This window comes from Ciconia boyciana, chromosome 9 (genome assembly GCF_034638445.1).
Source record: "Ciconia boyciana chromosome 9, ASM3463844v1, whole genome shotgun sequence".
NCBI lineage: Eukaryota > Metazoa > Chordata > Aves > Ciconiiformes > Ciconiidae > Ciconia > Ciconia boyciana.
Window position 1 is genome coordinate 42,818,249 of NC_132942.1, and position 12,137 is coordinate 42,830,385.

Here is a 12,137-nt window from a genome sequence, read left to right on the forward strand (position 1 = left end):
TCGCTAAGCATGGCAGTACCTGTTGGAAGCACTGAAGGGTGTGCCGCATTGTTGTGGATGGCCTTTGTGAGGCAAATTCTTGCCCAAACGTTCTCTACGAAGTTATAAAAAGCAATTGGATGCTTTTGATTCTTAATTTACTTAAACCTCCTTTTAGAATAATGAGACTTGGTATGCTGGAGAAACATTACTAATACTACATAGTGGCAAATGTAAGCAAGCAAGCACTAAACACTTGAAGATGCTTGCTTAAGCCAGATCATACCATGTGCAAAACCATGAGTATGCTGTGAAGAAAGCGATATGTGACATTTTTGTCTTGATTACTTTTTCAGTGGATGTTTATCTATAGCGTATATGTGCATCGTGCATTTCTCTTTGCAGTTGTCTATCATCATGGAAACAGCGCAACTGGTGGCCATTACACTACGGACGTCTTCCAAATTGGTCTAAATGGCTGGTTACGCATCGATGACCAGGCAGTCAAAGTGATCAATCAGTACCAGGTGGTGAAGCCGTCTGCAGAACGCACAGCCTACCTCCTGTACTACCGCCGAGTTGACCTGCTGTGAAACTTTTCCCTTTTTCGCTGTGTGTGCAAGATACCTGCTTTGTAGAACGCCAACTATCACTAACTTTTTTTCTCCTGTAAATGCTCTTTTGAGTGAATCTTTTTTCTTTTTTTTTCTTTTTTTTTTTCCCTTGCAACTATGGGATAGAGTGATAAAGGAAACTACCTTGGGTTTGTGCACAACATAGTTTGTGTTGACTTTTGACTTTGCAGAATGAAGTCACTTGGTTGAAAGACTCAGTCTCATGAATCACAAAAAAAAAAAAAAAAATCTGAGTTAATGCTGAATCCTAAGATAATAAAAGGGGATTTGCATTTAATTCCCACTTTCTAATTGCGTAGTAGAAGAAAACCCTGCACCAGCAACAGAACTTGTAGATTTCTGTGAAAATGTTTTATCTTTACTTAAGTAAAAAAATAAAAAAATAAAAAAAATAAAAAGCGCTCTCTGCTTCCCCAATAGTTTTTGATAAGTGGTAAAATACAAACCGATATGTATGAGATGGAAATGGTCTTGTGTGCTTCAGAAAATGTACAAACGTACAAAATGCAGAGTTGCTGGTTCCTAATAGGAAGACACATTTTAATAATTGTGCGATGAGAAACTGCTTAAGTACACATTGCAGATCAAATATTTGGAGTTAAGATGTTAGTCTATATAGATGGGTGATTGTAACTTTATTGCTATTAAGAAATTTCAAACTGCATTTATGCTTCTGTGTACATGAAATTAAAAAAATGGGCAAAATAATTAAGATTGATATTTCTTTAAGTCTGCTTTGTTTAATTTTGCTGTCTGCTCTCCTATAATGTTGAGTTCCTAATTGTACACAGTTTAGTGATATCTAGAAGTATAAAGTTGTCGCCCATCAATAAAAGTCACAAAGTTGGTTTAAGGTGTGTGTGTGGGTTTTGTTTTTCCTCAAGTGTAAATTCTACCCTTGGAAACTCGAAAAATTGCTACGTAGCACTTCTACAAGGTGTAGATAGCATTCCCCGGATGAAGCGTAGATGATTTTTTTTCTTTTACAACTTCTTGAACTTCAGAGATGTTCTCATTCAGCACTGAGATGGAACTGAACTTTGAGGGGAGAGGGAACGGGGGAGGAGATCAGTCGGTCCAGAACAGCTACAAGTCTAACACAGGGCCCTTACCCAGGATGTGGTGGTCCCAGGGCCGAACACCCGGCGGCCAGAAAAGGGAATTGAGTCCCTTCCGTATCCTACGTAAAAGCCCTGCACGGTTGTTTTTGAGGTAGATGTTTTGTTTGCCTTTGACTAAAATATTCCCTTCTTTAGCCAGTTGACATTTTCATTGAAAACTTTGGTAAAAATATTTCCTTGGTCAGCTTCCTCTTGCCTTCCCTGCTGCTGAAGATGATAAAAAAAACCAACCCTATATATTGTTTAATCCTTAGTTTGATGGTAGTGGTGTTACATGCTTATTGCATCATTGGAGAAGTGTTATAATTGTTGCCAGTGAAACAGGGCTAATTTTAGCACGGATTGTCAATTGAAGGTTAAACTGCGTATACTCTGACCAAATACCGTTCACTTTTTTTAAGGTGATGTTTAGGAAAAAAAAGTTATTTTCCGCAAAGCTGCGGAAATGAAATTAGCTGCATTAATTTTACAGGTGCTGCGTTCCAATAAATTCCTTTAGCATTTCTTTAAACTGCTGATTTCATTTTACTTTGAATGGCCTGTCTGTCCAGGAGATGGGTGCAGGTCTTTGGTGAAAAGCGGTGTTAGCTTTTTCAAGAGAAGGAAGCAGCCCCGTGAAGTTCCCATTGACATGGGCTCCCCTCTTGTGTTTTCTGCCCAAGTCAAACAGCAGTCAGTCACTTTACAGAAGATGGGAACATCATTCACGGCTGCTTCCTGGAGGGACTCGGAGGTGGAGATGTTAAATCATGGCTGCAGTTGGCACAGTTTTGTTGTGTAGGGCAGTTGTGGTGGATGTGTGGAAACAAAATTCCTGCGAGAGACCTGGGTGTTGGACAAGCAGCAAGACCGGCTGGAGAAAGCCCTGCTGATTTGCCTTCTGACTTTTCTACCCTCTCAGCAGATGGTGGAGAACTTGGGACTTCCCTCCTGGCGATGCTGCCCTACGTAAGGAATGAGTGTGCTGCCCACGGCTCCGGCAGTAAGTGGGAGCGTCCAGCCCCGTGGCGTGGTCCTGTTCTCTGCTCAAAGTTGAGTGATCTTCAGACGGATGATCTACGGTTTCTTTCTTGAATTATTAGGCAGTGTTACCATTATATCACTACCACAATCCTGATGCTGAGAAAATTTTATGGTATTTTGTCAGTTGTTTTGGATATCCAAATGTATAGTTATTTTTTTTGTTGATCAGCAGATTTTATTAATTTTCATAATATTATGAAAATTAATATTTTGTAATATTTATGAAAATTGTGACTAAGACACTGGTCTTGATTTTAGTGATGTTCTACAAACTCCGAAACAATTTTCTGTCCAAAGCTCGGTTTGATTTTGGCCAGTTGCAGGGAAAACCTCAGCTCCTGACTGCTCGCTGGGCACGGTGCCCCGCAGCTGGGGCTACCGAGGCAATGTGCCAGGGGGCTGCCGAAGGGCTGGTGCTGCCAGGGTTTCCCAATGCAGGGCCGCCTGTGATGGGAATTACCCCAGACCCAGTGCTGGGGAGACATTGGTTTTGCTTTGAATTTGAAATCTGGGGGGAGTGGGGGTTGTTCCAAATAGGAAAGAAACCAGATTTTGAAATTACTGTTCTGTACTGGTTATTATTCACATCCTGTTTCTGCACCCTGGTTGAAGTAGTTTTCTGTACTGCAGAAATAATTTTTTTTTTCCTTTTTCCTTTTTTTTTTTTTTTGGTCCTTGTGGCTGTGTTGAGCATTTACCTGTATCTCCAGTGGTCTGTGAAAAAGTATGTTTCTGATAATACTGGCTTACCAGAATATTCCAGATAAAATTGCAGGTGATGAGTGATCAATATATTACTTGATATCAGGTTCCTTACAATTAACATATATTACTTGATATCAGGTTCCTTGCAATTAACTTTGGTTTTGACTGGACAAGATGGTTGGCTGGTGAGTTTTGATGCATGTTACTCAAAAATTATGGGTTCACGTTTGTGTGTAGGACATCGGGTATGTTTAGTAGAAATAAATTGGACCCCATGTTGTTGGTCTACTCTTGCACTAACAGGTCTCTTAATGGTGAGGGATTTCCTAGCAAAAAGCTTTTACTGCTTACAGATGCCTTAACCAGTTGTGGATAGGTTTGTAATACAGGTGTATTAAAAATACAGGTATAATAAAATAATTTTTTATTTTGGGGGATGCTTGCTGTTTGCAAGCAGCCCCACAAGGCTTTCCCAGGACTTAGGAATGTGCATTGAAATGGAGTTCAACTCTTTGCTATCTGAAGTCTTGCATTTTGTTATCTTTTAGAAAGGAAACGCTGTATTAGTCTATTCTTCTCTTGAATAATGAAAGGAGTCTTCTCGGTGATAGGTGACTCATCAACTTCAGAAATGACAGTGTTCAACCTGGAGCAGATGCCTCTTTGTGAGGAGCAGTTTCAAGTGGAGTCCAGCACAGCAGAAATAGCTTAAAAAGAGTAAAGTGAAGAAGAGAGGAGGAGAAGGAAGAAAGGAAGAGTAGGATGAGAAAGAAAGAACTGGTGTACACTTAACGAGATTTTAGTGTTATTTCATTTAGCTGTGCTTGCGCTTCTGCTGAGGTTTGTTTAGAGTTGCTGCAGATGTGATGGATTAATATTACAGTATTTAAATTGCAGCCTAATCACTATTTAATATAGTTTTACCTAATACAGGCTTGGTCCTAAGAACATCCTATTTGATATTTCTTGCTATCAGGAGGTTTTTGCTGTTGAGACATAGTGATCTGTGTTCCTTTGCAGCTGTGGAAGCTCCAAGGGCTTTTCCGATGTCCTGTGCGTTAACCCCTGGGGTATAAGAATAGAAAACGAATTTATAGCAGAACTCAAGTTCTGGTATACAACCTAGAGCTTTCCTGTTCATAAAAGACCCTATAGACATCTTATAACACAAATTGTCAGGATTGGAGAAGATGATAAGAGGAACTCCTTCTGCAACAACGCGATTCACTCTGTATATTCAGTTCTACATTTCATTTGACGTGAGCAAGTTACAAGTGTTATTAATTATTTTAAAGAAATGGCAGTGAGTAATTTCTGGTTTAAAAAGCGAGTGTTGAAATCCTCTCTTAGCGTGAAATGTAAGTTGTTCATATGGTATTAATTTTTTGATTTTTCACTAAGGATATTACAAATGCACTTGTTGCTAAAATCTGTCTTTTGCAGTGTATTACTCAAAGGAAAAAAGAAGACTAAAAAGTATGTGGCAACAGTCTGATGTGAACACATAACCACAATTTTTATTTTCTATATTAAACTCCTCCCATTGTTGCAAAACAAGGATTTTGCAGCCTTTTGATTACTTGCTTTGTTTATGAGTGATTATGTAAAAGAAAAAAAAAACCAACCAACACCCAAGACAACTCCCCCAATACGCCATAAATCTGGTGGTTGTTTACTGATGTTTAAACCAGGTTTTAAGAAAGGTTTTTTAAAAACGCACGTTAAGACCTAAAGCTTTCAAAACTAGAAGCTTTGGATGTGCGAGTCCAAAAGGCTGTTAGGAAAATCGTACGGTGTAAGCCAGGTCTGCATGGGGGATGATTTGATGGGGTGGGGGAGAAAGATTATCGAAAGCACAAGGTATTTGGGGGGGGGGGAGGTTGTGGGGGTTTTCGTTAAGAAATTGTACAGTTTTCCACAATATCCCCCTGAGACGATGTCACTCCCGGGGCGGGACGGGCCCGGGGACGCGCTGCAGCAGAGGGCAGTGGTGGCACACGCAAGGTTCGTGGTCTTACAGCTCTAAAATTGCTGCCCAGGCTTCGGGGAGCTCCCAGCCCATTGGCAAGGGGTTTATCTCCATAAATATACTATAAATCTCTCTTGTTTTGAATAGGAATGAAGACTATGCCTTTGACAGGCAGTGGATGTTCCCAAGATGTTCAGGGATTCATGCAACTGTGGGGTTTATTCCAGGCTATTTCTAATGCCCCAAAGGATTTTGGAAAGAATTTGTATTAGCAAATAAGCAGACGTAATGGCCGCGGAACTTGTGATTGCAATTCACCTTTCTCCCTTTGGGGTGAAATCTCCAAAAGTGAGTGTTGGGTTAATATTGCTGAACTGTTTCAGTCTGCAGATGTGTACCGGTTCCTTTAGTATTAAAAAGTGTGTTTCAACATCTCTCGCTGCAGATGTAACCAGGAAATGGGGTGAGCTGCAATAACAAGGTGAGGGGTTTTGTAGCTTTTAGTTCATGTTTCCCTTGTGCTTATTTCCTTGTCTTACTGACCTGATTTTTTAACCTGGGCACTGACAAAACAGCAGAGGCTTTGGGAAGTTTTGGGGGGAGTTGTTTTCTTGCATATCATCAGCAGATTAAACGTCTGGGGGAATGTTCTTTATTGTGAGGAGGAGGAAAAGAAGCTGCAGATGAACCTGGGTGGTCTCAGTCCAGGCTGCCCCAAAGCAGGAGAGCAGCGAGAGAGAATAAATAGGGGTTCACAATGCCAAATATTAGTTGTGTTTGGGAGTGAATCTGTAAATGCCTGGCTCTTGCTCCAGTGATTCAGGATCCCCACGCTGTTAATTCATCTGCTGGAGCAGCCTCCGTATAATGCCAAGGCAGCACGATGCCGTATGGTCAAGAGACTGGGGCATCTTCATCCCATCCCTGCAGGAGGGCAGGATGGACACGGCAAGGGTTTCTTGGCCACCTCTACCCCACTGCATCATCCTCCAGTAGAGACAAAGCCCAGACAGGAGGGGAAATGGAAGTAGACAGCAAAGCTGAGGATGCCGTTCCCCCAAAGACCCACATGGCCGTGCCGCTGCCTGCCCGGTGCCCGTCACGAGTAGCTCACGGGTCGCTGGTCTTCTCCGTTACGCTGTCGTTGTACGTGATTACAGCCAAGTTCCTGCATGTTTCCTATTGCCACTGGCTTTGCTTCATCCCCGTTATTGTCCTTGTACTCCCTCTGTTCTGGAGCAGGAGTCAAAACCAGATAGTCCCCGGAGTTAGCACTACAGCTTTGAGTCTCTCGCCCCCTTCTTCCCTCTGCCCCTGCTCATGGTCGGTGCTGTTATTACTGAGCTACTCTTTGAATAGGAAATAAAGGGGAATTTAGCTGAAGTTGAAAATCAAGACATGCTGTCTGCATGTTCAATTAGGAGGGCATAGTGAAATCTGTGTTTCTTCCTATTCATTGGCTATTACATTAAATGCCTTCTCTCCTAATATATACTTACATATGCAGCCTGCTTTATGTGGCTTTTACCACATATGAAATGGAGACGTTATAATCAAGGCGGTAATAACGCTGAATGATTAAAAGTAACTTCTGATTGTTTTGGCTTTGGTCAAATGTATGACCTGAAACTGCTGACTCGAGACAAAATAAGGTGCATAAAAAGCCTCGTTCCGGCCCATGCTCATCCCTAAGCACAACCGCGCACCGTGTATGACTTGTACAGTGAAACCATACTGGTGTATATTAAAAAATAAATTAAAAAATCAAATCTCTGTAAAGCAGCAGGGTTGATGGAGAAGTCAGCCAGCCCAAACCATCCTATAGGGATTAATTTCCCATAGGACCATTTGTGGAGATTACAAAATACTGGATTTCTCTGTGAGCTGGAAATCATTTGTATGTTGGTATGTGAGATTTAAAATGAGTTAATTCAACTTTCTGGTAATTGGCGTGAACAGCACCTTCTGAGGGCCGTGACTCAGGCTGTGGTGCTGCATGGTTTTGGGGTGGCAGCCTATGCGGGAGCACGATGGTTCACCACTGTTGGCCCTCGTTATTCAGGGAAATTAGGAAACCAGGGGCTGCAGCATCTTTCAGCTGATGAAATAAGCCTTCTGCAAATACAGCAAACTCATTGATTGGACTGAATCAGAGGAGCAAGAAAAAAACCCATGAGGATACAGTGATTTTAAAGTAAAGTAGTGCAGAACCTCCCGTCAACCCGGTTGTGTGGGGTCTTTGAATTGCCCATGTTGGTGGCAGCATCTGAGCCTTTTTGGGAGCGAGCTGCCCAAATTCCACTGAATCGCTCTTAGCAGGGTAGAAGTGCCAGGTCCAAATGATGGACCATATGTTGTCGGTTCACATGCACAGTTTGTTTTGAAGTAAATAGAAACTCTTTGTAAATACAGCTGGGAGAATGTGGCCAGTGAGGAAGAGCAGCCAGAAGGGGTGTCGTGGCCGTACCAGGCTGCAGGACTGGGACTGACTGGTGAGGACTGGCTCCCCCACGTCCCAGCTATGACTCGGTTTAACAGACACAGACCAGAAATGGTGCTGAAGAATCACTTGGGGTGAATCACCCCATCACCCCATGCAATGAGAATCTGATACTTCTCAAAAAATTCTCAGAAAAATAGTGTAAGAGATTAAACGAGCAGATAAATCTTGGAGGCCGACTTCAGAGGGTTTGTTTTCTTTGCTCAGTGGAGTTGCTCTATCAGCTGCCAGTATTTGCTGCTTTGCTCTCACGCGCTGCTGAACAAATTTGATAAATGTCATTCTGCTTTTTGAGCACTGATGGGGCTTAAACAAGCTGCTCAGCAGCTGAATATCTTGTAAGCTCCCTTCTTGTAAACAGTAAATAAAAGTGGTTGGTGTTTTGCTCAAAGAAATAAGTATTGACTGTTTAGAAGAATGGAAGGACTTTTTCCCAAGAACTTTGGAGAGAGGACTCGACAGTGGATTTGGAAAAATCAGAGCTGCTTTGCCTGGATATGCCAAAGCCAGGAGATGGGTGCTCCCCTGCCTCGGTGCTGGGCCCCCTCTGCAGGGGGACACCCCAGGCTGTGGGGCTGGGTCACCCCGGGCACGTGCCAGCGATGTGCTGACCCCGCAGTGCCGCCGGACGGGGACCCCAAGGGACTCCTGTGGGTGGTGATGCCTGGACCTGCTCGCTCCGGGCGCTCGGCACCGCAGCATCCCGCGGCGGGCTGGCAGCTGCTGCCGCAGAGCTGCTCTAATATCATGTTTTACTCATGATACTGGCTTATTTTTTCCTGTTTATTTACTTAGGAAAAAAAAGAAGGAACTTTCAGCTTGTCTTTTGCTCAATCATTTCCTTTCACAGTGAGTAAAATCGTGTTTCAACAGTGCGTGTAGAATTGCAAACACAGACACAGAGCTCAAGGTGAAAGCGCAGCGCTGGGGCTTTTTGGGCATCAGCCGCGCAGCAGAAGAGGTGAGCCTCGCCTAGATGTTTCACTAACTTTTTATTTTCTTTATTGTCTGTAAGTCCCGCTGTCACGCCGGGGCAGCAGGGCTGGCCCGTGGGTGTGCGTGGGGAATGCCAGCGCTGGACGAGCTTTGGGAACAAACCGCAGAGGGTGAGAAATCGCATCTTTGCCAGCCAAATCCCTAGCTCTGGAATAAAGGGGGCAGCCATGGGGTGTGCCGGGGACTGGACCCCAGCTCAGCCCCGCTGCCAGGCCTGGGGGCCCCGGCGGAGCTGTCTCAGGACCCGCTGTGGGATTTTCCCGTGGGGAGCGGGAAATGAGACAGCTGCCTTTAGTCCCTCGCAGAAAAACCCCTCTCTTGAATTCCCTCTCCCTCGTCACCGGAGCCCCTCACCGAGGCGTCGCGGTCCCCCCTCGGCGGCGGGGAGGATGCTCCCGTGCCCCCGGGAACCCGCCGGGCTGCGAGCTCTGCCTGAAAGCTGACTGCAGGGAAAAGCACAGCAAAGCAACCCCTTTTATATGATCAGCTGGCTGCTCTCCTCCTCCTCTCCCCGGGTGTTGTGTTACAGCCTTTGGGAGGATGGTCCTAATTTGCTGAGCCCCAATGACTCTCTTCAAACTGCCGAGATCCCCAGCGACACCCCTCTGCTCCTTGCTCCTGCCTCTTTTCCTGGTCCCCCCCGTCCCCCCCCCCCTTTTTTTTTCTTTCCTTCTTTTCGTTATTACTACAGGCCCCTTGCCAAACAGGATGATCCAGGGTTGTCCTCTTTGCCTGGAGAGCATAAATACCACTGGGGAGCTCTGTGAGACTGCAGTTGGTACGAGCTGCTGAGCTGAGACCTTGCATTCCTCGCACCTCCTAAGGCTTATTTCATCCTTTCTCCCCTCCTCCTAGTTTAAATATTTCAGATATATAATTTATTTTCCACAAGCAGGCTTGGAAGAGCTACCGTTTCCTGGGGACTTGGAAGTACTCGGCGAGGTAAGTGTAAGCTTTGGTCCCTGCTCCTGAAATGTGGTTTGGGGGGTGGGGGTGTGTGCAAGAAATGTCTCTATTTAAGTAGGCACAATTTTAGTAACTTCTCCAAAAAGTTGCCTGCGTGGTATAAAATAGCACAGTGCTGTCTGAGCTTCCCTGGTGTATGCTTTGCAGAGGTTAATGCAAGATTAATAAACATTAATCTCGAATGAATGGGAGGAGTTTGCAAGTACAGGAGTGGATTTCTACACAAATAGAAAATACCTGAGGGATGCTGTAGCAGGCTCTAATAGCTGACTACCCATGGGCAGAGCTAGTCTGCTCCAGGAAGCCTGTGTTTATGCAACTCTGCTCTAAAGTCCTGTCTAAAGGAATTTCACAGTGTCGCCACATGTTGTGTCTGTTACCAGTGGGTTTTCCATGTGGTTTTGCGTAGAAACTCACCCACTTCAGTTCTGTGGGAGCGGACTGTAATGGAAGACCCAGATGTTTTGGCCCGTGGCCTTGAAGATGCTGAATGCATAGTGTGTTCTGTGCAGACAACGTTACGTCCTGTGTCAAGGGACTTGTCACCCTACTTTTCTTATGAAGCCAACGCAGTTCTTCAGGGCTTGAAATGTGTGCGTCTCGGTTAAACAGATGACCCGGGGTTTAGTGCATTAAGTATGTTGTGGCTCTGTCGCTGGATTTCTTTGCACAGGTTAAAAACTGATCCCAGGTTAACTCCTTTCTGCCTTGCTGGTTTAGATGCTTTGCTGGTATCCCCTGCTCTTTCATTTTCCTGCCTTGTCAGCTTGTTCCATGTATAACTCTGCAGGTCCCAGGATGTCTTAGCTGCAAATGTCATCCATAACCAAGGAGTAGACACCCACTCATATACTTTACCAGGGAGGCAGTTACAGATCAATAGCCGTAAGGAATAAGGTGAAGCGAGGACATAATGAATTACAGAAGTCAGCCTGCATGTGGCTTTAGCAGGGAGCGCTGCATGCCAGGCTTCCAATGCTACCAACTCTTCTGCTTTCAGTGAAACGCAGACACCATCCATTAGCTGGGGAAATAGCTTTCTAAAAATAATCTTTTCCAAAGTCCGGTGCTGCTTTTTAGCTTCCTCAGACCCCAGAGGAAGGCCTCCCCTTTGTCCCCAGTTTGGACAGGCTTTACAGCATATTAAGGAGTTGGTTTCTGCTGACTCACTCTGTTTCTGATTGCTCCCAGATGTTTACCTGGCACCAGCATCAAGGGCCTGATGCGTTTCAAGGGAGGCTGTGCTAATGCTCCTCTTGAACCCTTGAAAACAACAGCAGAGACTTCCTCAGCTGACTGTCAGGTGATAATTTTTTCTGAATAATGTCAAATCCCAACTCAAAGGCAATATGATTTCAATCTTCCACGATGAGGAGTTCCTGATGCAGCCCGGAGGCATTGCCCCAGCTCTGCAGGGCACTCGGGCTGGCTGAGCTTTAACACATGTCTGAGTGTTTCGTTGCACCTGGGCACGAGGATATTAAGAGAGGCAAATGGATAGACATCTGAAATCGATGAGAGCTTTCTGAAATGTGAGCATCTACCTGCTGCTTTTAATTAATCTGGCCAGGGAGCTCCTTGTTCCCTGTCCCTCTTCGATCACTTCATCCTTCCTTTGGATGCTCAGCGCTCCCCACCTGGAGCCAAAGCAGAGGAAGGGACCTGTGCACCCCAAGGGAAAAAGGAGATGGTGCCAAAGTGACCTAATTTTAGAGAGGTGCCAGTATCCCCTCGCTCGCAAATGGGATACAGGGAAGAACATCCCGAGGAATAATGCACCATCTGTTGCAAGGTTTTGGCTGGGGCACGAAACCAGACGCGTTGGCTTCGTTGCATAGCCGTGAGTGGGGCAGCTCCTCTGGGCTTTCAGATGTTACAGCTGATTTTTTTCAAGCTGTCCTTTCTGTAAGTTCAGTGTTTGCCTTAAATGGGTGGTGGATACGGGCTCCTATTTAGCAAAGGGCACCCGGCCAAATGAGGGGGTACAACTGCAGCCTATATTAGCTGTCTGTTCCTGCCTGCTCTACCTACAGGGCAAGCTGCAGTTAAAATTGCTTGTGCTAAATGGCCACATTGTAAACGGCTGTGGCAGAGCATCTATTTTTAAACTCTTAGGGAAGTGCCTCAAAGTAGGAATTTGTTCCCTGAATTTGGGTCAGACAGTCTACAAAAGCAACAGCTCGTTTTGCCTCCTCTACCCCTTTGTAGCCGGGTTAGAAAGTTGGGCTGCTGCTTGGGGGGGA

At 44.9% G+C, this 12,137-nt stretch overlaps 2 protein-coding genes across 8 annotated transcripts in view; both read left to right on the forward strand.

Moving 5' to 3' along the window:
• Positions 1-1,467, forward strand: part of USP10 (ubiquitin specific peptidase 10) — a 58,210-nt gene extending 56,743 nt beyond the window's left edge. For all 3 annotated transcript variants that reach the window (XM_072872513.1, XM_072872515.1, XM_072872514.1), the window contains one exon: positions 385-1,467. In XM_072872513.1, the coding sequence (XP_072728614.1) occupies positions 385-572 (188 nt within the window). In that variant the 3' untranslated portion in view covers positions 573-1,467. The remainder of the gene's footprint in view (positions 1-384) is intronic.
• A 7,369-nt stretch (positions 1,468-8,836) lies between these two features.
• CRISPLD2 (cysteine rich secretory protein LCCL domain containing 2) overlaps positions 8,837-12,137 on the forward strand; it is a 32,038-nt gene continuing 28,737 nt past the window's right edge. The window contains exons 1-3 of one of the 5 annotated variants that reach the window (XM_072873485.1): positions 8,864-8,893; positions 9,824-9,870; positions 11,086-11,197. The gene's annotated coding sequence lies outside the window, so the exon portion shown is untranslated. Of the gene's footprint in view, positions 8,894-8,925; positions 9,039-9,642; positions 9,871-11,085; positions 11,198-12,137 lie in introns of those variants that run through there. The other 4 variants (XM_072873482.1, XM_072873484.1, XM_072873483.1 and 1 more) reach the window with 4 other exon arrangements.